Here is a 21,227-nt window from a genome sequence, read left to right on the forward strand (position 1 = left end):
TGAACTCTGGGCCTGGGCGCTGTCCCTCAGCTCTTCAGCTAAAGGCTGGCACTCTACCACTTGAGCCACAGTGCCACTTCCAGCTTTTTTCTTTTTTGTTTATGTGGTGATGGGGAATCGAACCCAGGGCCTCAGGCATGCAAGGCAAGCGCTCTACCACTGAGCCACCTTCCCAGCCCCATTGGGAGATGGTATTTCTATCGAACAGTTTCCCAGAGGCTGAGCTCAGCCAATCCTTGTCTCCATTTCCTTAACTTATGACTTTAGGGAAAACTATGATCACTTCTGTATTAGCCACAAAGCCCCAATCTGGGAATCTAGGTGTGACTGTACTCTGTTGCAATTGCCCAGACTAGAGGGTGAACAGAGAGGAAGGAAGGGAATACTGAGATGTGGTCATATTGAATGGACTGCATTTTTCCATGAGCTCCAATCCTGCTATAGTGTTTTTTTTGCGTGTGTGTGTGTGTGTGCGTGTGTATGTGTGTGTGTGTGTGTGTTTTACTTTTTATGGTAGTACTGGGGGCATGAATTCATGTCTTAAGCTTGCCAGGCTAGTAAGTCCCTACCACTTGAGCTACCTCCTCTGGCCATATTTGCTTCAGTTGAATTCTCAAACAGGATCTCACACATTTGTGTAGGCAAGCTGAATTAGTTAGGATTACAGAGTGATTCCGTAGGTCCATTTTTTTAAGTGAGATAACATCTTTCCAACTTTTTGTTTTGTTTTGTTTTTTGGCTAGGCTTGGCTTATTATTTGTTCACCCGGGCTAGTCTCAAACCTGGGTCCTCCTGATGTCTGCTTACCAAATAGCTAGAATTGTAGGTATGAACCCCTGTCCAGCTCACAAGTGGAATTAGACAATTGCATGAAATACAAGTCAGAAGGGATGTTTACCTCAGTAGGACAGTGTGTGATTATTATGCACAAGAATGTGGATTCCATCTCCAGCACCAAGAATGTCAGATGGCCATTCAGAGCTTACATTTAGTTGAAGTAAGGAACAAAAAGTGAGACAGGCACTGGTAGCTCACACTTGTAGTCCTAGCTACTCAGGAGGCTGAGATTTGAGGTTGTGGTTTGAAGCTAGTGCAGGCTGAAAAGTCTGTGAGACTCTTATCTACAATTAACCACCTAAAAAGTCAAAGTGGAGCTGTGGATCAAGTGATAAAGCTCAAGCCTTGAGAAAGAGTCTTAATGAATAGTATCCAGACTCTCAGTTTAAGTCCCAGCATGGACATGTGCACATGCGCACATATACACATACTTATACACACATACACAAATATGAATAGCAGGGGCTGGGAAGGTGGCTCAGTGGTAGAGTGCTTGCCTTGCAGCCTTGCATGCCTGAGGCCCTGGGTTCGATTCCTCAGCGCCACATAAGCAAAAAGAAAAAAGCTGGAAGTGGCGCTGTGGCTTACTTGTAGAGTGCTAGCCTTGAGCTGAAGAGCTGAGGGACAGAGCCCAGGCCTAGAGTTCAGGCCCCATGACTGGACCCAAAAAAAAAAACAAATATGAATAGCAAAATTTAGCACAGAGCAACACACATACACACAAAGCAAAAACTGAGGGGAAAGGATTATATATATATATAAATTAAAATTATCGGTCTGGGAAGGTGGCTCAGTGGTAGAATGCTTGCCTTGCATGCATGAGGACCTGGGTTCGATTCCTCAGCACCACATAAGCAAAAAGAAAAAAGCCAGAAGTTGTGCTGTGGCTCAAGCGGTAGAGCACTAGCCTTGAGCTAAAGAGCTGAGAGACAGCGCCTAGGCCCAGAGTTCAGGTCCACGACCGGCAAAATAAATAAATAAATAAAATTAATTAATTAATTAAAATTATCTTTGAAGAACTTGGAATTTGTGTTTCATAGGTATAATCCTAGCTGCTGAAGGTGCTGAGATTTGAGAATCCTTGTTTGAAGCCTGCCCAGGCAGTAAAGTTCGTGAGATACTTATCCCCAATTAAGCAGCAAAATGCTAGAAGTAGAGCTGTGAAACTGGTTCAAGTGAAAAAAAACATAAAGGAAACATGTAGGCCCTGAGTTCAAGCCCTACTAATGGTAAAAAATCTGGAGTGGACAGATGTATGGCTTATACATATTATCCCAGCTCCTCAGAAGGAAGAGATTAGGAGTTTCAGTGTTAAAGGCCAGTCCAGGCAAAAAGTTTGCAAGATGTTCCTATTGACAAATAAGCCTGACACTGTGGGATAGACCTTTCAACCCAGGAGTGTGAGTGGCCCAAATGTGCAGGTAGTGATTTAGGCCATCCTGAACACACACACACACACACACACACACACACATCAAAGAAGCTTCCCCCCCCCCATCAATTGTGGGCCTAGAACTCATGGCCTAGGCACTGTCTCTGAGCCTCTGTGTGCTTAAGGCTAGCATTCTACCACTTGATCCACAGTACTACTTCTGGTTTTCTGGTCTTTAATTGGAGATCCGCGTCCCATGGGGACTTTTCTGTCTGGGCTGGCTTCAAACCACGATCCTCAGATCTCAGTCTCCTGAGTAGTTAGGATTACAGATATAAGCCACTGTTACCTGGCTAAAAGAAACTTTTTTAAAATTAAAAAATTATCTGAGAGGCTAGAGTTGGAGCTCCGTGGTGGAATGCTCATCAATTGTGTGACAAGCCCTGTATTCAATCCCCATCTCAAATTAAAAAAATAAAAAATAAAAACTGTCTGGGATGGTTAATGGCATTTAAATTTGTGGAAAGTCTCATAAATATCTCAATTTTAGACTAAAAACTTTTCCACCTATTAGGGTGGCAAAAATCCATGTTTTGTAACTCAGGCTTCTTACCCTAGCTTCTCTTTACTCTTGCTTGGATCTGCCAGGCTCATACCTACTTCAGGACCTTTGCACTTGCTGCTTCCTGTGCCTGGCACATTCTCTGCCTAGATAATCATGAGGCATGATTCTTCTGGGCATCATAAGACCCTGCTGCTTGTCCCTTCATTACTGAGGTCCTCCCTAACAAGTACTTTCACCCTCTCCCATATTCATACTCACTCATGGACTTCAGTGTTCATCTGTATCTGCAATGGCATTTCCCCTCTATCTGCTAAATCAGAGTCCAGTCAGCTTTTTCTGCAAAGAGCCAGAGAGTAAATAGCTCAGACTTTGCTGACCACATGTCTGAATGGCAACTCCTCAGCTCCAGTGTCATGAAAAGTATATGAATGAACAAGTTTAGCTGAGTTCCACAAAACATCATTTATGTACGTGTCATTTTCCTACAATTTCAAGTATCACAAAAATATTTTTTTTCTTTTTGAGCATTCAAAATAATGTTCTTAGATCAAGGGTCACAGAATAATAAGTGACTGACTGAATTTAGTATGTGGAGGCACCATTTTCTGCTCCTTCCTCCCTTCCTTTTTCTCTCCCTCCCTCTTCGTCCCTTTACTTTTTTCTTTCCTTCTTCCTTGCTTTTTATTTTTTGCTTTCTCTTTCTCTCCCTCACTACCTCCCCTCTTCCTTCTTTCCCTTCTTTCTTCTTTGTTACTCTCTCCTTATTTTCCCTCTCTCTTCTTTTGTCTTCCTTCCTTCCTTCTGTCCTTTCTTCCTCCCTCGCTCCTTCCCTTTCTCCCTCCCTCCTTTATTTTCCCTTTTTCTTTCTTTCTCTCTCTTCCTTCCCTCCTTCCTTCTTTCCTCCCTTCCTTCCTTCCCTCCCTCCCTCCCCCTTTCTTTCTTTCTTTCTTTCTCTCTTTTTCTTTCTTTCTTTTTCTCTCTTTGTTCCTTCCTTCCCTCCCTCCCTCTCTCCCTCTCTTCCTCCCTCCCTTCCTTCTTCCTTCCTTCCTTCCTTCCTTCCTTCCTCTCTCTCTCTCTCTCTCTCTCTCTCTTTCTTTCTTTCTTTTTCTTTGTAATGGGGCTTGCACTTAGGGCTTGGGTATTACCCTTTAGCTTTGTCCCTCAAGTTAAAACTTGAGACACCCCCCCATTTCTGGATTCTTGGTGGTAAACTAAAGATAACATTCTCAGGCTGGGAAGGTAGCTCAGTGGTAGAGTGCTTGCCTTGCAGGCATGAGGCCCTGGGTTCAATTCCTCAGTGGTGCTATGGCTCAAGTGGTACAGCGCTAGCCTTGAGCTGAAGAGCTGAAGGACAGCGCCCAGGCCCAGAGTTCAGGTCCCACAACTGACCAAAGAAAAAAGATAACATTCTCAAGATTTCCTGCCCAGGCTCACTTTGAACTGTGATTCACAAAACTCAACCTTTTGAATAGCTAGGATTACAGATGTGAGCTACTCTACTGGTACCTTACTTCTCAGCTTCATTTGGTGATCTATCCATCCCATCATCTAGAACATTTGCTTCTTGGTCTCCAGCCTGACACTTTGAAGGTTCCCAATACCTGTACCAATTTACAGAAGGAAGAATAAAGTAGTGAGTGCAGCTCTACTAAGGGCATTCATTTACCCCTAATTATCCCAGGTAGGTTCCAAGAGGACTTCAACAAAGATCATAACAAGTAGACCAGAGTGAACAAATGCATCTTTTATTTTTTCTCTTTATCCAAGGGTAAACCTGACCAACTATTTGGGCCAGGAAGAGGAGAAAGGACTGGGCTGTATGAGAATCCCTGAAAACCTAGCATCCCCCCCTACTTCACTTGAAAGTTGAGGTTGGGATTGGGAGTGGGGCCACCACTGTGTAGCCTCTGTTCTCCCTCACTGTGGATACCCAGCAAAGATGGATTTATAATAGACTGACTCCCTCTACAGATATGCTCATGTTGACAAGCACAGAGAGGGTTAAGGGAATCCATGTCATTGTTCAAATATGTGCCTTCAGTCTCTAGAGCAGTTGGCACACATAAAGCCCTGATTGCTGGCAATGAAGTGGATGCTGATGGCACCAAGACACAGGGCCTGTAGGTAAGAGGGAGAAAGATGAGGCTGTCAGGAACTCCTCACAAAAGTTACCCATAAGAAGCTCTCAACTCCCCACCCCTCAAAGAGTGTACCATTCATTCCTGACTCCTCTGATTGCTCTGTTTAATTGTATTGGGTTCTGAGGTCAAGGCCACGCATTTGCTAGGAAGGTACTCTACCACCTTTGCCAGGCCCTTCCCTTATCCCTTTTGGATTTTAGTGATGTTTCAGATAGTATTTTACAAGTTTGATCTAGACACGTTTAGACTAAGATCTTTCTACCTACACCTTACATATTGCTGGAGATTATAGGTGTGAACATTGCACCTGGCCCTCCCTCTCCTTAACACCTTCCTCAATCCTCCTCTTTCAGAGTGTTCCCACTGGTCTTCTCAATAGTTCTTCATCTATTTGAAGAATTCCCCCTTCTATGTACCCCTGTCCCCCTTTGCAGTGCTAGAGATGAAACCCAAGTAATCATGCATGCTAGAAAGGCATGCTGCCACTGAGACCAATTCCAAGCCCACCTGACTTTTCCAATGTCCCCAGTCTTCCTAGATTCTGCTGGTATGCTCTCTCTCTCTCTCTCTCTCTCTCTCTCTCTCTTCTTAAGACAATTAATTACATTCATTCTTTAAAAAATCAACCACCCTCATTCTTGGCTTTGCCTTTCCTTAGCACCTAACCCTATCCTGAGAATGTTCCAGAAATGTCCATGCATCTGGGCAAGCATTCCCTTTAAATGTTGCCTCATTCCCCAGCATTTGTCCATGTAATCCTCACCTAGATTTGGGGCCAGGAAAAAAGGGGCTCTGCCACAGAAGGTAAAATACCACCTTAGAAGATGCTGGAACAGATGCAGATGAGGCTGAGGGCTCAGGCGGAGCCTAGAGATAAGAAAGGACAAGAATCAAGCTAAGTTTGGGTACAAGGCCACCTCAATGAGGTCAGGTTGCGAACTGGGGTGGGAGATACTGACCGATAACCCCAAAGATATCATGGGTGGATGGTATAAGATGACATCAATAATGACTAAAGCCAGCATGATCAGAGATACAGTTAACAGAAGGTATAGTTTGAAACGAGCAGGTGCTACGGGATTCGGCGCATCTGTGGTAAGGCAAAGGCAGGTAAGGAGTGAGGACTTATGTGCTACCCCTCTTGAAGGTGAGCAGGTCTTCTTTTAGACAATTTGTACCAATACTGGTGCTTAAACTCAGGGCCTGGGTGCTGTCCTTTGGCTTAATGTCTCAAGGCTGATGCTCTACCACTTGAACAAAAGCTACACCTCCAGATTTTTGGTGGTTACTTAGATTTAAAAGGCTCATATTTTCCTGTCTGGGCTGGCTTTCAATTATGATCCTCAGATTTCAGTAACAAGTATTATAGGTTACCAGCACCCTGCTCTGAGGTTAGGTCATTACATTAACTCCACTCTGTCTGAAACCCTGCTTTTTTCTTTGAAGACTGTGGTCCCACCTTATCATCTAAATGAGCTTTCTGCCTCCACCCTCTGACAAACACTGTTCCACTGTCTACCCCTCCACTAATGTATGAAATCCTTTCTTCTCTCATAGTCCACCTCTGCCTCCCCATCAGTTGAACACCTGTCTTTTCTACTTTATTTGACTAGCTCTACTTTCCTCCTGTCAAAACTATCCCCACCTCCTTATCTGAACATTGTCCTTCCTATGCCTTCCTACTTCAACTTCCATCCTTTTTACTGTATCTCTTGCTTCTTTGTTTTTCCTTTATCATTGGAGACCAAATCCTGAGCTGTGCACAAGCTAGGCAAGTATTCTACACTAAACTACGCATTTCCAGTCCTGAAGAGTTTTTTCTTCTTCTTCTTCTTTTTTGATTAGGAAAGCAAGGATATTTTCAGTGTGTGCCATTGTTGGGGCTTAAATTAAAATCCTGTGTATTGTCCTCTAGCTTTTTTGTTCAAATCTGATGTTCTATCACTTGAGCCACAGCTCCACTTTCAGCTTTTGTGTTTGTGTTTATTGGAGAGAAGAGTCTCATGGACTTCCCTACCTAGAATGGCTTCAAATTGTGATACTCAGATTTCAAATCTCTTGAGTAGCTAAGATTATAGACATGAGCCACTGGTTCACAGCAGGAAACCAAAGATACTTCTTAAAAATTATTTAAAACACAAACTGCAATTATAGCAAAGAAGATGAGGGCTGGGAAGGTGGCTCAGTGGTAGAGCACTTGCCTTGCATGCATGAGGCCCTGGTTTCGATTCCTCAGCACCACATAAGAAAAAAGCTGGAAGTTGCGCTGTGTCTCAAGTGGTAGAGCGCTAGCCTTGAGCTGAAGAGCTGAGGGACAGCGCCCAGGCCCAGAGTTCCGGCCCCACGACCGGACCCCCCCCCAAAAAAAGTAAAGAAGATGAGAACTGGGGGCCAATTCTAGTTACTCAGGAGGCTGATATCTGAGGATCACAGTTTGAAGCTAGCCTAGGCAGGAAAGTCCATAAGATTCATCTCCAATTATCCAAAAACAGGCCAGAAATAGAGCTGTGTGTCAACTGATAAGACTGCCAACTTTGAGCACAAAAGCTCAGGGACAGTGCTCAGGCCTTGAGTTTGAGCTGCAGGACTGGTGCACATGCACGTGTGCACACACACACACACACACACACACACAAGCATACACACAAAGATAAGAAAATTGTACTTCATTGTATTATTTTTCACAAAATACTAAAACTATAGTATTGAGAATTTAATCTCATTTAAGAAAGTTAATGTGGTTAAAGGTTGCTTTTTGTGCATTTCTGTGAAATTATATAAAAGAATTTATTGTGTATCTCCTATGGAAACGTTTTCTCTATTTTTCTATTATACAAACGTGTCTCTGTGTACTTTATCATATTCTCTATCACTTTCTTTTCCCCTTCTCCCTTTAAACCAATTTTAGCAGGTTGTATTATTCTATTTTCATCCATATATACATATACATGTATATATATATATGTATAGTACTTCAATCATAAGCACCCCTCCTCCAAACTCTATCATCATCAGCTCTTCAATTTTTGAAATAGGCTCTGTGGAGACCAGCCTGGCCTCAAACTCAAGCTCCTCTTGCCTCAGCCTTGTAAATGCTAGGATTAGAGACATACACTATCACATCCAGTTTCATCTCATTTAATTTTTTCATTCTATCTGGGCTTCTATCCTCTGACCAACCATTTCTTCCTCTCCTTTCTGTCTAGTCATCCATCTGTGCTTTTCTCCTCCTACTGACTAGCTCTGTTCCTTGCTATGTCTCTCTGCCTTGCCATCTATATCCCCCCTTCTGACAGTCCACTGTTTTTTGCTTCTCTGTCCATCTGAGAACTTTGCCTTCCTGAGTATCCATTCCTGCTTCCTCCTTCCATCCAGCATCTCAGAGCTCAATCCATCATCCAAGCAACCATACACAGGCCCTGTATTCATCCACCCCAGCACCCTGCTCCCTGGGCCTCTTTGCCCCCACACACTGGGAACAGCACGATTGGCACAATCAGAGTCACTGCGAGCAGCACGGCCAGGCGCACACAGAGGCTGAGCAGGTCCTGCTGGTTGTACATGAACAGCATCTCCTCCTCCATTTTGCCTGGGACATGAGAGAAGAGACATAAGATGCAAGACGTGACAGGAATATGAGGATTGACATCCGCAAACACCACACTCAGTGTCAGAAATCTACACAAGTGAGACCCATGTATCCTCCCCTTGGAAACTGATGGGTCCAAGGTCTGGAAGAGAAGGAGCTCAGAGGTTCTTGTCCCAGCGCCCAGCCCTGGTCCTATCTGTACTCATTGGAGAAGATGAGTTATCTAAAGGAAGCCATGAATCTCTAAATGAAGAACATGGCACTGATAAACACATTGGCCATAGCATTCAGTGTGTGCTAGGAGAAACTAAGGTATATATGCTATGGAACTCTCATGCTGAGAGCCCTGAACTTGACCAGGGCCCTCAATCCCAGTTCCAACCTCCAGAGTCCTCTTCTACCAGACTAACATTCAGTTGGTAGACACTGGCATGCTGTGTGACTAGCCAAGCCTTCCTTCTCTACCCTCCAATCACTCCTTCTGCCCATCTCTCACCTGTTCTGCCCACTCATGCCTCTTCCTTCCATCTGACTACTTATTCTGTCCTATCACCCATATATTCTCCCATTGCTTTAATCTCTGCTTTCCCTTTCCTGTTAACATATCCCTCCTCAGCCATCTGACTACATCTGCTCCCCATCCCTATCCATGCCAACACACCTCCAGTTGACCCTCTGATTTCTGCCATTCTCACAGCTACTGGGGATTAAAATAGTAGGCAAACTCACTCAGCAATCATGGCTGCACTCCAACCCTTGAGCACACCTGACTTCCTGAAACCCTTCCCTTGTCACAATCTCGCCTGAAGCTAAAGTTCCAAAGCTGCTATGGGGACCATCATATACAACAAGCACCCTTCCCCCTCCCAGTTGGCCCATTACACAAGCCCTCCTGGCTGCCCATTCACTGGCAGAGTTCCATGAAAATGGGTAGGACCTCAAGGTGGCACACAAAGCCAAAGCCATAAAGGGCACTGTGTAAGGCACTTGTACAGGAACAGAGAGTCCATGGGTGAGGGTATGCGAGGATTAAAGGACCTCTTTCTCTCTCCTTCAGCCCTGCTGTCACCCTCCCTATCAGACATACATCAAACCCGGAGGTCCACCATGAGGCTCTGCCCAAAGTAATGCAAAAACACCATTTTCCTGATGCATTATTCAAGCCTATAATCAGCACCCACACAAAAAAAGAATTTGATATCTGTAGTCACATCCAGATAATTCGTAACCAAACCAATTATTTATCAGGATACACATAGATAATAAAAAACAAGTTTGCAGTTACAACTATCAGACCACAAACTAATTTCCCTGAAGTCAGACTGAGAAATACAGGCATGCACATTCTCAACATTCAAAGTCCAGGCATTGAATATGCAGAGCTGGGTGTCTAAACAAACAGAGGAGATGGGAGTGGCGTTCATGCCTGTAGTACCAGCACTCTCTACCCCAACCACTGGGAGGCTGAAATGTGAGGATAAGGAAAGAATTGTGAATCCCAAGGAAACCCGGCCACAGTGTAGCCGTGTCCACATTTCCACTCAAGTAGCACCCACCTCTTCCTGAAGGGCGGCCAGGCAGTCAGGGCATGCTTACCATTGCCCACATCATCTCCTTTCTGGTATCTTTTCCCGTTAGTGGCTTTGACGGCCCACAATTGTCTCTGGATCTCTCACTTTTCTTCCTTCTCCATTTCTTCCTATGTCTATCTTCCCATGTCCTATTGTCAGCAGGACCCCTTGCCTGTACCTCTCTGCACTCTCCCCCAAATCCCATACCTTGGGAAGATGATGTTACATTCAGACCTGCAATTGGGATCAGAAACAGGACCACATTCAATTCTCCCTCCCCCACCATGCACATTTGCCCTTAATGTCCTTGGAGTCACAATAAGGTTCTTATTTATCCAACACGGGGGTTTGAACTCTGGGCCTGAGCCAGACAATGTCCCTTAGCTTTTTCACTTACAGCTGGCACTCTCCACCTGAACCACACCTCCATTTTTAGATTTGTGGGGATTAATTGAAGATAAAGAGTCTCATGGAGTTCCCTGCCTGGGCTGGCTTTAAACCACAATCCTCTGATGTCAGCCTCCTTAGTGGCTAAAATTACAGGCATGAGCCACTGGTGCTCAGTTTACAGTGGTTTCTATATCCAGCCTTCCTTCTCTATGCCAACTGTATAAACTCTGGGAAGATGCCCACCACACCTGAGCCCCATCACTTTTCTATAGGAAAATGTTGAGGTGACTGTGGTCACCTTCCAAGGCTGAGTGTGAGGTAGTCAAGATAGCTTCAGTGCTGTCTGCATCCTGGGCCAGTGTTTCATGTCTATTGGTAGCTTCTCTTCTAGTTCTAGGAATTGGACCCAGGACCTCATGCATGCCAAGCATGCAGTCTACCACTGAGCTACTCCTCAGCCCACCCTTGGTGGCTGTGTGTCTATGTGTGTGTGTGTGTGTGTGTGTGTGTGTGTGCCGGTTTTAGAGGTTGCACTTAGGACCTGGGTGCTGTCTCTTAGTTTTTTCACTCAAGGCTAGCATTCTATCAATTGATCCATGGCTCTACTTCAAGCTTTTTGTTTTGGGTGGTTAATTGGGAAAAAAGAATCTGAAGGACTTTCCTGCCTGGGGTGGCTTCTTGATCCTCAGATCTCAGCCTCCTCAGTGGCTAGGATTATAGGTATGAGCCTCTGATTCCCAGTCATTTGTTGGTTTTTAATGTTCTCCAACATGCAATCATTTGTTTCAAAATACTTAAAACATCCAGTACTAGAATACCACCTCTATATATGGGTGGTTATTTGTCTATCTTACCTTGCTGTGTGTCTCTTCACACCTAGGACAGTGCTCAACACACAACACTAATTCATTAGATGTTTTTTAAATAAGGAATGATTCCTTTGATGCAGCATTTTTAAGTCCTTTCCCTAAAATCCCCACTCACACACTTGCATAGGTCCATGTACCCAAGAATGAATGGAGTGAACAATGGAAAAATTTGCAAATGTTTATTAATTGCTAAAGTAAATAAAGGAGTGTGGAACATGTACCAAACAGGAAACAGAGACTAGTCCAAATACATTTGTAGTGGAGAGGGCAGGTAATTGATTCTCATAGTGGTGCTGCATGTATGTAAATTCAGATAAAAATCTGGAATAAAGCACCTAGAACTACCCTCAGTAGTCACTTCTGGGGTAAGCAGGGGGTAGTGCTACTATATTCAGAGAATGACCAGTAAAACTTATTTCTTATGGTAAGTGCATAAATACACAGAAATATTCATCAAGTGTATCTTGCTTTAACAGTCTCTGCCACACAGAAAGAATGTAGCACACATAGTAAGTGCCAAGCTAACAGAGTAAGCACGATGGTAATGGAGTATTTGGCACAAACAAAGAAATTGCCAACATTATTTGTTACACAATAATAATGCAGCTAACAGAATTTTGGGCACACAATAAAAACAATCATGTTTAACTTTTACAGTGGTGAATTCTTCCTTTTACTTGCTGATGTCCAGGGGTTCACAGCTGGGCCCGTGATTGTAAAACATCACCAGGTTTTGCTCCTCATCACAGGCCCCGTCACTTACCAGAGAGCAAGGAAAAGAGAAGGAAAAGAAACAGCAATGAGTTTCAACTACATATTAACTGCATCTCCAACCCTTCCTCTGAACCTACAAAATATTGTGTATTCTTTTTTTAATTTTTTTATTAATGAGTTTTTTATTGTGAAAATACTGTAATAATGTGTATTGTTATTCTGCCAGCCCTCAGAACCTCAGCTCCTCCAAGAAAATCCTCTGCTAGGCAAAAGTCACTCTTTTCACCTGACCTCTAATTCCTAGACCAAAGGAGGTTGTATCCTGTACACTGAGCATTGGCCTGGAGGTTAGAAGCCCACAGCATCTTGGAGAGAGATGATCCACAGATACATAGAGCAGGCAGCAGAGAAACCAAGGAAAAATCTAACTTAGCCTCAATGCTGTCCTCCAAGAGATGAAAACAGTGAATGATTTGAGAGAATAAGTGACCAGATGGGATCCACATACCATATTAAAATGAATTTGCGAGGGGGTGGGCCATTGGTGAAAGGGTCAAACTTACAGATTCAGTATTCTTCATCTCCTAAGATGTATTCTTCTATTTCTATGTCATCCTCGTCGTCGTCGTCATCATCTTCGTCGTCATCATTATCATCATCATCATCTTCTCCTTCTTCTTCAAAGTAGTATAAATCTTCTCCAATGTAGTAGTCATCTTCATCATCTTCGTCACCATTAAAATTATCATTGTCTTCATATTCTCCGATGAAGTAGTCTTCATCGGATTCTTCTCCATTATATTCATCTTCCTCATTGTAGTCTTCTTCCTCATTGTATTCTTCTCCACTGTGGTCTTCACTGGTTTTTTCTGCCTCTCCTCCATTATATTTTCCTTCATCATCAGATTCTTCCTTTTCTTTCCCATTGCACTTTTCTTTTTCTTCCTCATCAGATTCTTCCCCATTGCACTCTTCTTTTCCTTTCTTGTTGAATTTGTCTTCTTTTTCCTGTTTCTCCTCTTCCTCCTCTTCCTCTTCTTCCTCCTCATCTTCCTCCTCCTCCTCTTCCTCTTCATCCTCCTCCTCTTCTTCCTCCTCTTCTTCCTCCTCTACTTCCTCCTCCTCCTCTTCCTCCTCCTCCTCCTCTTCTTCTTCTCCTCCTTCTCCTTCTTTGTCATCTACTTCTACTTTTACCTCTAATTTTTCATCATCATCTTCATCATCTTCTTCTTCAGGGTCACTAATCTCTTCATATACCACAAGATTCTTCCTTTCCCGCAGCCTGTGGGTCCAGATATTTTTCTTCTTCCTCCATGATCCTGATAGGGGGAAGAATTGACAAATGAGGTTTGAAAGGTACTGCAACTGTTTTCTGGAAAGGAAACATGTCACTCAAAGTGCTCATGGGCCCCTATATGTTCTTCTGGTTCAGTCAGTGAGACCTCACATCCACATCAATGTGGTCCTAATGCCAGAACAAGTTTTAGCTTTTTGTCTCACTCAGGTTTAGATTCCAACCCTCTTTTCTCTCTAAAACATTCCAGGGCACCTTATGTCACTCACTTTGCATGTATTTATGTTTGTCAGGCATCAATCTGGATATGATACATTCCCAGGGTAAAATCACTTGAGAAACTTTCATGCTTTGAAGTTTTCCAAATTTTTATATAGTGTTTCCAAAATGCTTACAAATTATGATTTTTTTCATTCCATTTTATGACTAAGAATATGGAGCTCAGATAATTTAGATTTGAAGTCTTAGCTGTTGTTAGGTGAACTCCTCAGCTCAGCTTGGACCTGGGCTTGTTCAGGATCCATGCCCTCATCCCCATACCACACCTATGAACAGAGCCAGGGAAGCCGGGGTGGAGGGGGGCGCGGGAGGATGTTTCTGAATCAGTTCCTCTCACCTGAAGTCTTCTCGCTGCACTTGCCAGAGGCACTTTCTTTTTCTGGGGTGCACATGTTTTTCACAGCCACTAGTGTGGAGTCTACTGCTCTGGATCGTCCTTTTTGAATACTGCTTTTCTTTGCTGACTGCTTGTCCATCTTTTTAATGTGGAAGTCACATAGAAACAGAATCAGCAGCAGTGACACTTCTCTAGTGCTTTAGTGCTTATTAAAATATCTTTGCATGTGTCACCATAATTAATTTTCTCACCAATTCTGGGAGCTCATTACATTACATGAACCTAAGCTATGGAGAAGCTGAAGTGAAAAGGAAAAGGTCATGGGAGGCACTAAACAAATGATGTTTCCAGGTCTAGAACACTAGTATTCATGTTCTGTCTGGACTCACATTCTTGTAAACAGGGAATAGGAAGTGGTGCTGTGGCTCAAGTAGTAGAGCACTAGCCTTGAGCTGAAATGCTGAGGGACAGTTCCCTGGGCCCAGAGTTCAAGCCCCACAACCGACAAAAAAGACAAAAACAAAAAAACAGGGAATAAAAATGTCTCTTTGAAATTGAGAGTGTACTATCCAGAAGATTGGGGAAAGAAAACCATGCAAGGTCTGTGAGAGGAAGTGCTTCTAGAAGGGGGCAGGGGAGTCACAAATAAACTTATGGACAGCTATGGGGACAAGTAAATGTAAAAGTGAAGAAAGGGAGTTAGGCCCTGCTGGGAAGGTGAGGGTAGGGACAGAAATTAGCCGCATGAATTGATATAGGCAGCAAAGGAAGTGGTACCAGATATGGCATACCACTCTATGCTGGTGTGAACACAATGTGGAATTAGGCAAGGTGGTACTGTTTTAATTCAATTTAATCACTGTGTCTCACAGTCAATAATCCTAAGCCTCCTTTCATTCAGCTTCCTCATTCATAGAGTAGAGAACACATGTAAAACAAGTTAATGGCTAAACTTTGGTGACTCATGCCTGTAATCCTAGCTACTAAGGAGGCTAAGATCTGAGGATCAAGGTTCAAAACCAGCTCAGGCAGAAAGTCTGTGAGACTCTCATCCCCAATTAACCAGCAAAACGTTAGAAGTGGAAGTATGGCTCACTCAAGTGGTAGAGCACCAGCCTTGAGCAGAAAGGCCAAATAAGAGTATGAGACCCTGAGTTCAAGCGCAGTACTGGCTCAAAAAACAAAAACAAAACAAAACAAGTTAAAGGAACATACTTTTGAATAGTTAAGTACTGTTTATACTTATTATTCCCCTCTGTATGTGTATGTGTGTGTGTGCACGCGCACGCGCGCACACACACACACACACACACACACACACCAGTACTGGAGCTTGAACTCAGAGCCTTACATTCTTGCTTAGCTTTTTTTTGCTCAAGGTTAGTAATGCTCTTTCACTTTAAAAATACCTCCACATCTGGCATTTTGCTGGTTAATTGAAGATGTGTCTCTTGGACTTAACTGACCAGGCTGGGTTCAAACTTCAATCTTCAGATCTTAGCCTTCTGAATACCTAAGATTACAGGCATGAGCATTGGTGTCTGGCTCTATTATTTGTTTTCAAGACAGAATATCCCTATCTAGATCTGGTTGGTCTCAAACTTGCCATCCTCCTGCCTCAGCCTCCAGAGCACTAGAATGACAAATGCGCTCTTCCACATCTAGCTTGCTTTTCTTTTCTATTTGTGTGTGTGTGTGTGTGTGTGTGTGTGTGTGTGTGTGTGTGTGTGTGTCAGTCGTGGTGCCTGAACTCTGGGCCTGGGCGCTGTCCCTCAGTTCTTCAGCTCAAGGCTACCACTCTACCACTTTGAGCCAAATGCCACTTCTCGTTTTTAAGTGGTTAATTGGAGATAAGAGTCTCACGGGGACTTTTCTGCCCAGTCTGGCTTTCAACTGTGATGCTCAGATCTCAGCCTCCTGAGTAGTTAGGATTATAGGCATGAGTCAATGAGGTGTGGCCAGCTAGGTTTTCTTAAGGAGTAAATAAATTAATCCATATGAGTTGCTTACGATAATATGTGACATTAGTTTGGGGGAAAAAATAGTATTAACAGCCAGGTGCAGGTGGCTTGTACCTGTAATCCTAGCTACTCAGGAGGCGGAGGATCTTGGTTTGAACCCAGCCCAGGCAGGAAAGTCTGTGAGATTCTTACATCAAATTAACCACCAGAAAACCAGAAGTGGCACTGTGGTTCAAAGTGGTAGAGTGCTAGCCTTGAGCAAAAAAGAGCTCAGGGATAGTGCCCAGGCCTCACGTTATCTTGATTTTGAGTATAAAGTATTAAGTTATAATATATTGGACATTGTGATAAAGAGATGAGGATGGATTGGATGTAAAATAAGTGCTTGAGCTTTTATTTAACATTTGCAAGATAATTAAAAAAGAAAAAGAAAACAAAGATGAGAAAAGGGAGGCACTGAGGCTAGTACATTTTTTGGTAACTCTTCTACTCTTAGTAATATTGACCTCTATGAAAGGACATAGGTGCTTTGGTCCTCTAGATTTAGGAGATACTCACCTTTGGACGTTTTGTCAGTTGCTTGCCAGAATGTTTCTCTGAAAGGGAGTGAAAAAAATCACAATTTTTGTCCTTTTTGGTAAAAATTCCCCATGTTGGAGCAAAAGATTGCAATCATATCATTGTGGAGGAGCTGTATTAAGTTGGCTTCTTTTTAAAAAATATTTTAACTGAGGACTGAATTCAGGGTCTCATGCTTACTAAATAAGTGCTTGTTTAGACCATTCCCCATGTCCTTTTGGCTTCTGAAGTGTTTTTCAAATAGCTGTCTGCCCTCACACTTTATTCCTCCTATCTCTACTTCCTAAATAGCTGATGTCATAGGTGTGCTATATCATTCCCAGCATTGCAGGGGAGTGGGGCGATGGTTATCACTCTCCCCCTTGAGTCATACCTCCTCCTGGCTTTTTGCTGGTTAATTGGAGATGAAGTCTTATGGACTTTTCTGCCCTGGATAACTTAAAATTGAGAGCCGTATGTCTCCAGAGTGGCCAGGATTACAGGTGTAAGCCATGGGCACCCAGTATAGAATCCGGTTTGACTGAGGATGAGATGATATTTGGCTTTGGTAAAATATAGGGAAATACTTATCGTCATTTGTCATTTGCTAATCACTTTCTTATGCACTGAATTTTGGTAGATTTATCCTTTAAATAAATTTCCTAATTGTTCTTTGACTTAATGACAGTGTTAACAAAAGAAACATTTCCCTAAAAAAGAAAAGAAATATTTAGCCAGATTATAGGTGGCTCACAGCTGTAATCCTAGCTACTCTGGAGGCTGAGATCTGAGGACCAAGGTTTGAAGCTGGCCCCAGCAGGAAAGTCCATGAGACACTTCTCCGCAATAGACCACCAAAAAAGCCAGGAGTGGAGCCATGGCTCAAGTGGTAGAGCACTGGCCTTGAGTATAAAGAAGCTCAGGGACAGAGCCCAGGCCCTGAGTTCGAGCCCCAGGACTGGCACAGAAAAAGAAGAAGAAGAAATATTTAGTTGGGCACTGGTGACTCATGCCTGTAATACTAGCTACTTGGGAGAGTGAGATTGAGAGGATTGAAATTCAAGTCAGATCAGACAGAAAATTTTGGGGGTGGAGGGGAGGATGCCTTCTCTCCTAACCAAGAGCTAGGTTCAGTGTGCACTCCTGTTATCCTAACTGGAAAATCTAGCATAGGTAGATTGAACCCACCCAGGCCACATACCTGAGAAGGAAGTAAGATCCCATCTCAAAAATAAATGACAACTAAAAATCAACCAAAAAACAGGGCCAGAGTTATGTCTCAGTGGTAAGAGCACCTGCCTAGCAAGTTTTAGGCTTAGTCTAAACATCAGTACTACTACCAACCCCCCCCTCTAAAGACAAACAATCTCCTCCAAAACACCCACAACAGTTAAAATGTACAGAAAATTATGGGAAATTATATCTTGCTTTGTATGCATGAGGCCCTGGGTTTGATTCCTCAGCACCACATAAGCAGAAAAAGCCGGAAGTGGAGCTGTGGCTCAAGTGGTAGAGCTCTAGCCTTGAGCTGAAGAGCTGAGGGACAGCGCCCAAGCCCAGAGTTCAGGCCCCACAACCAGACCCCCCCCCAAAAAAGCTAAAGGACAGCTATCAGACCCTGAGTTCAAGCCCCAGTACTGGAACAAAAAGAAAAACCAAATATGAGACCCTTACTTAAAAATGAACTAAAAAAGCCAGTGTTACTAGCTCACACCCTATAATCCTAGCTACTTAGGAGGTTGAGATTTGAGGATCCAGGTTCAAAGCCAGTCCAGGCAGGAAAGTCCATGAAACTCTTATCTCCAATTTATCAATGTAAAAGCTGGAAGTAGCACTGTGGCTCAAGTGGTGGTTGCTAGCCTTGAGCCAAAATGAGCTTAGGGACAGTGCCCAGGCCCAGAGTTCAAACCCCAACACTGGCAAAATGCATACATACATGCATGCACATATACATACATACATACATAAATGTAAAGTGGGCTGGAGGTGTGCCTCAACTTGTAGAGTGCCTACCTAGCAAGCATGAAGGCTCTACATTCAAATTGTATTATCATCAAAAAATTTTAAGGGCTGGGAAGGTGGCCCAGTAGTAAGAGTGCTTGCCTTGCATGCATGAGGCCCTGGGTTCGATTCCTCAGCACCACATAAGCAGAAAATGCCGGAAGTGGCGCTGTGGCTCAAGTGGTAGAATGCCAGCCTTGAGCTGAAGAGTTTAGGGACAGCACCCAGGCCCAGAGTTCAGGCCCCACGACCGAAAAAAAAAATTTAATTGCCAGGAACCGGTGGCTCACACCTATAATCCTAGCTACTAAGGAGGTTGAGATCTGAGGATCAGGGTTCAAAGCCAGCCCAGCAGGAAAGTCCGTGAGACTCTTATCTCCAATAAACCACTAGAAAACTAGAAGTGGCGCTGTGCCTCGCGTTAAGCTAAAGAGCTGAGGGACAGCACCCAAGCCCAGAGTTCAAGCCCCACAACTAAAAACAACAAAAAGCTATCTGCTTTCCCTGCCCTCCATTCTTTTGTACTTTAGCCCCTCTCCTGAATTTGATGGTTTTGTTCTCACTCAGCTTTTTATGCATTTACTTATTTGTTTTTTTATGCTGGTACTAGGACTTAAATTCAGGGCCTGAGCACTGTCCCTTAACTTTCCCCCTCAAGGATAACACTCTACCACTTGAGTCACAGCTCTACTTCTGGTATTTTGCTGGTTAGAGAGAAGACTTTCATGGATTTTCCTGCCCGGGCTGGCTCTAAAACAGAATTCTCAGGTGTCTGGCTCCTGAGTAGATACGAGTACAGATGCTAGCCAATAGTACCTGGCTTATGCATTTACTTTTTCACCATACTATATATTCTCATTTTGCATTTATCAACTCTTTTTCACTTAGTTTGGGATATGAGGGAGAGAGGAGGTACTTGGGACCACTGACCAGGCAGCTGAAGCTAAATAAGCAGTTTGACTCAATAAGAACCTTTACAGTCCTCCTGTCCACTCACCCATGTTATCATGGCTGCAGCCTTCATCAGAATCAGTACCCAGGGATTCCTCCGCCATCTCTTTGGGTTCCATGAAAGGTGGAAGGGTGGCACTGAAACCTAGAAAGAAGTAATTATGTTGGCTGGGAAGGGCTCAGTGGTAGACTGTTTGCCTTGCATTCACGAGGCCCTGGGTACGATTCCTCAGCACCACATAAGCAGAAAAAGCCCGAAGTGGCGCTGTGGCTCAAGTAGCAGAGTGCTAGCCTTGAGCTGAAGAGCTGAGGGACAGCGCCCAGGCCCAGAGTTCAGCCCCCACGACCAACAAAAAAGTAATCGTGTTCATTGATACAATCTGAGAGGAACAATGAAGAACTGGTGCTGATATGCTTCGTGGACAGATAGTCTCATCAGAACAAAGGCCAGCAGGAAGGAAAGATGTAGACCATAGGTCTGAGTCCTATGGTGGCCAGTTCTTGCCCTCAGCCTTGCATGTAATATAAAAGAGCAGGGTGCATTTCTCCCTGCACAAAAGCAAAAACCCTCATTATGTGTGGGTGAGTGGGAATTTGCTACAGTTGAAGAGGCCATAGCATGGAAATTATATAAGAAGTTGTTCATAATTTCCAAGCTTGTCTATACCCAGAACTACTTGTTACCTAGGCTAGACATGGTGGTGTAGTTTCTTTTCATGTATACATAGGAGATTTTCTGCGAATAGCTCAGCTTTTCCCACTCATCCTTGGAGAAATATTTGGAAATATCCTCGAAGGCCTAGAAAAGAAGGCAAAGTTAATTGTAGTAGATACTTAGCTAGACATACATGTCGCTCATCCCAGTTACTTTTTCTGCTACATGAGGGAAATGGGGATGATCCTATTGGGATAAGATGATGGTCAAGAGGGAAACGGTGACTTTGCCCAGTCTACCATGCTTAGAGCAGGGTGTGCCACTAGCTTGCTCTCCTGTCACCTTTTAGAATTTTCTGAGACTCTGGCTATATCAGCTGGAACATGTTAGGTCTCATCAGAATAGACTAGAAGTCACTGAGTATGGTACAATGTCATAGACCTGCTGTCACCAGTGAAGCTGGGTGGAGGGTGAGTTTGGAAATGTGCTAAGGCTCTGCAGCTACTCCTGAAACCTCATTCCTTATCCCCCAGTGCCTCCACTCTTATCTTCTGAGAAACCTATTTGTTATGCCCTGCCCCTGACCACTCCTCTGCATCCCCACAGATCACATCACCTGGTATTTCTCTGGTGAGTTCTGACTATCTTCCCTGGGGATCTTTGAAAAGGAGCCGTCACTGTTCATGGCACTGGAAATAGTATGACCTCAAAAGTACACAAACTGATTCACAACAGCCACACAGCTGAAGGTCCTGAGAAGAGAGGAGAGGGGATAAATCATGGAGGATCTGCAACACTCAACCAGTCACCTGGAATTTGGTTCTACTTTTCTCTATCCTGGTATCTGTTTGTCTCTGAGAAAGTACACTCTCATGCATACACACATGTGTGCTGTGGCTGAAGTGGTATGGTGCTAGCCTGAACACAAGGAGGCTCAGGGACAGCACCCAGGCCCTGAGTTCAAGCCCCAAGACTAGAAAAAAGGGTTGATTTCATATTAGATAAAAGTTGAATAGTGGTTAGTAGAGACTGGAAAGAGGGAAAGGGCCAATAACAAATATAATTGGAGCAGTGGACTAATTTCCAGTTTCTTCAGAACATTAAGGTGACTACAGTTTTCAATCACCAATTATGAATGTTATA

General features: G+C 43.7%; 1 protein-coding gene across 1 annotated transcript in view; it reads right to left on the minus strand.

Moving 5' to 3' along the window:
* The window catches only part of LOC106001721 (protein SSX1-like), a 24,642-nt gene extending 3,873 nt beyond the window's left edge, over nucleotides 1-20,769 (minus strand). Inside the window, exons 1-9 of the mRNA XM_013036725.1 lie at nucleotides 20,701-20,769; nucleotides 20,114-20,228; nucleotides 19,476-19,574; nucleotides 16,478-16,515; nucleotides 13,959-14,097; nucleotides 13,260-13,367; nucleotides 12,783-13,028; nucleotides 10,283-10,309; nucleotides 8,389-8,504 (exon numbers count right to left, since the gene is read on the minus strand). Coding sequence (XP_012892179.1) covers nucleotides 8,389-8,504; nucleotides 10,283-10,309; nucleotides 12,783-13,028; nucleotides 13,260-13,367; nucleotides 13,959-14,097; nucleotides 16,478-16,515; nucleotides 19,476-19,574; nucleotides 20,114-20,228; nucleotides 20,701-20,769 — 957 coding nt within the window. The remainder of the gene's footprint in view (nucleotides 1-8,388; nucleotides 8,505-10,282; nucleotides 10,310-12,782; nucleotides 13,029-13,259; nucleotides 13,368-13,958; nucleotides 14,098-16,477; nucleotides 16,516-19,475; nucleotides 19,575-20,113; nucleotides 20,229-20,700) is intronic.
* Between the last annotated feature and the right edge of the window lie 458 nt (nucleotides 20,770-21,227).

The sequence above is a fragment of the Dipodomys ordii genome, unplaced genomic scaffold (genome assembly GCF_000151885.1).
Source record: "Dipodomys ordii isolate 6190 unplaced genomic scaffold, Dord_2.0 Scaffold379, whole genome shotgun sequence".
NCBI classification, from domain to species: domain Eukaryota; kingdom Metazoa; phylum Chordata; class Mammalia; order Rodentia; family Heteromyidae; genus Dipodomys; species Dipodomys ordii.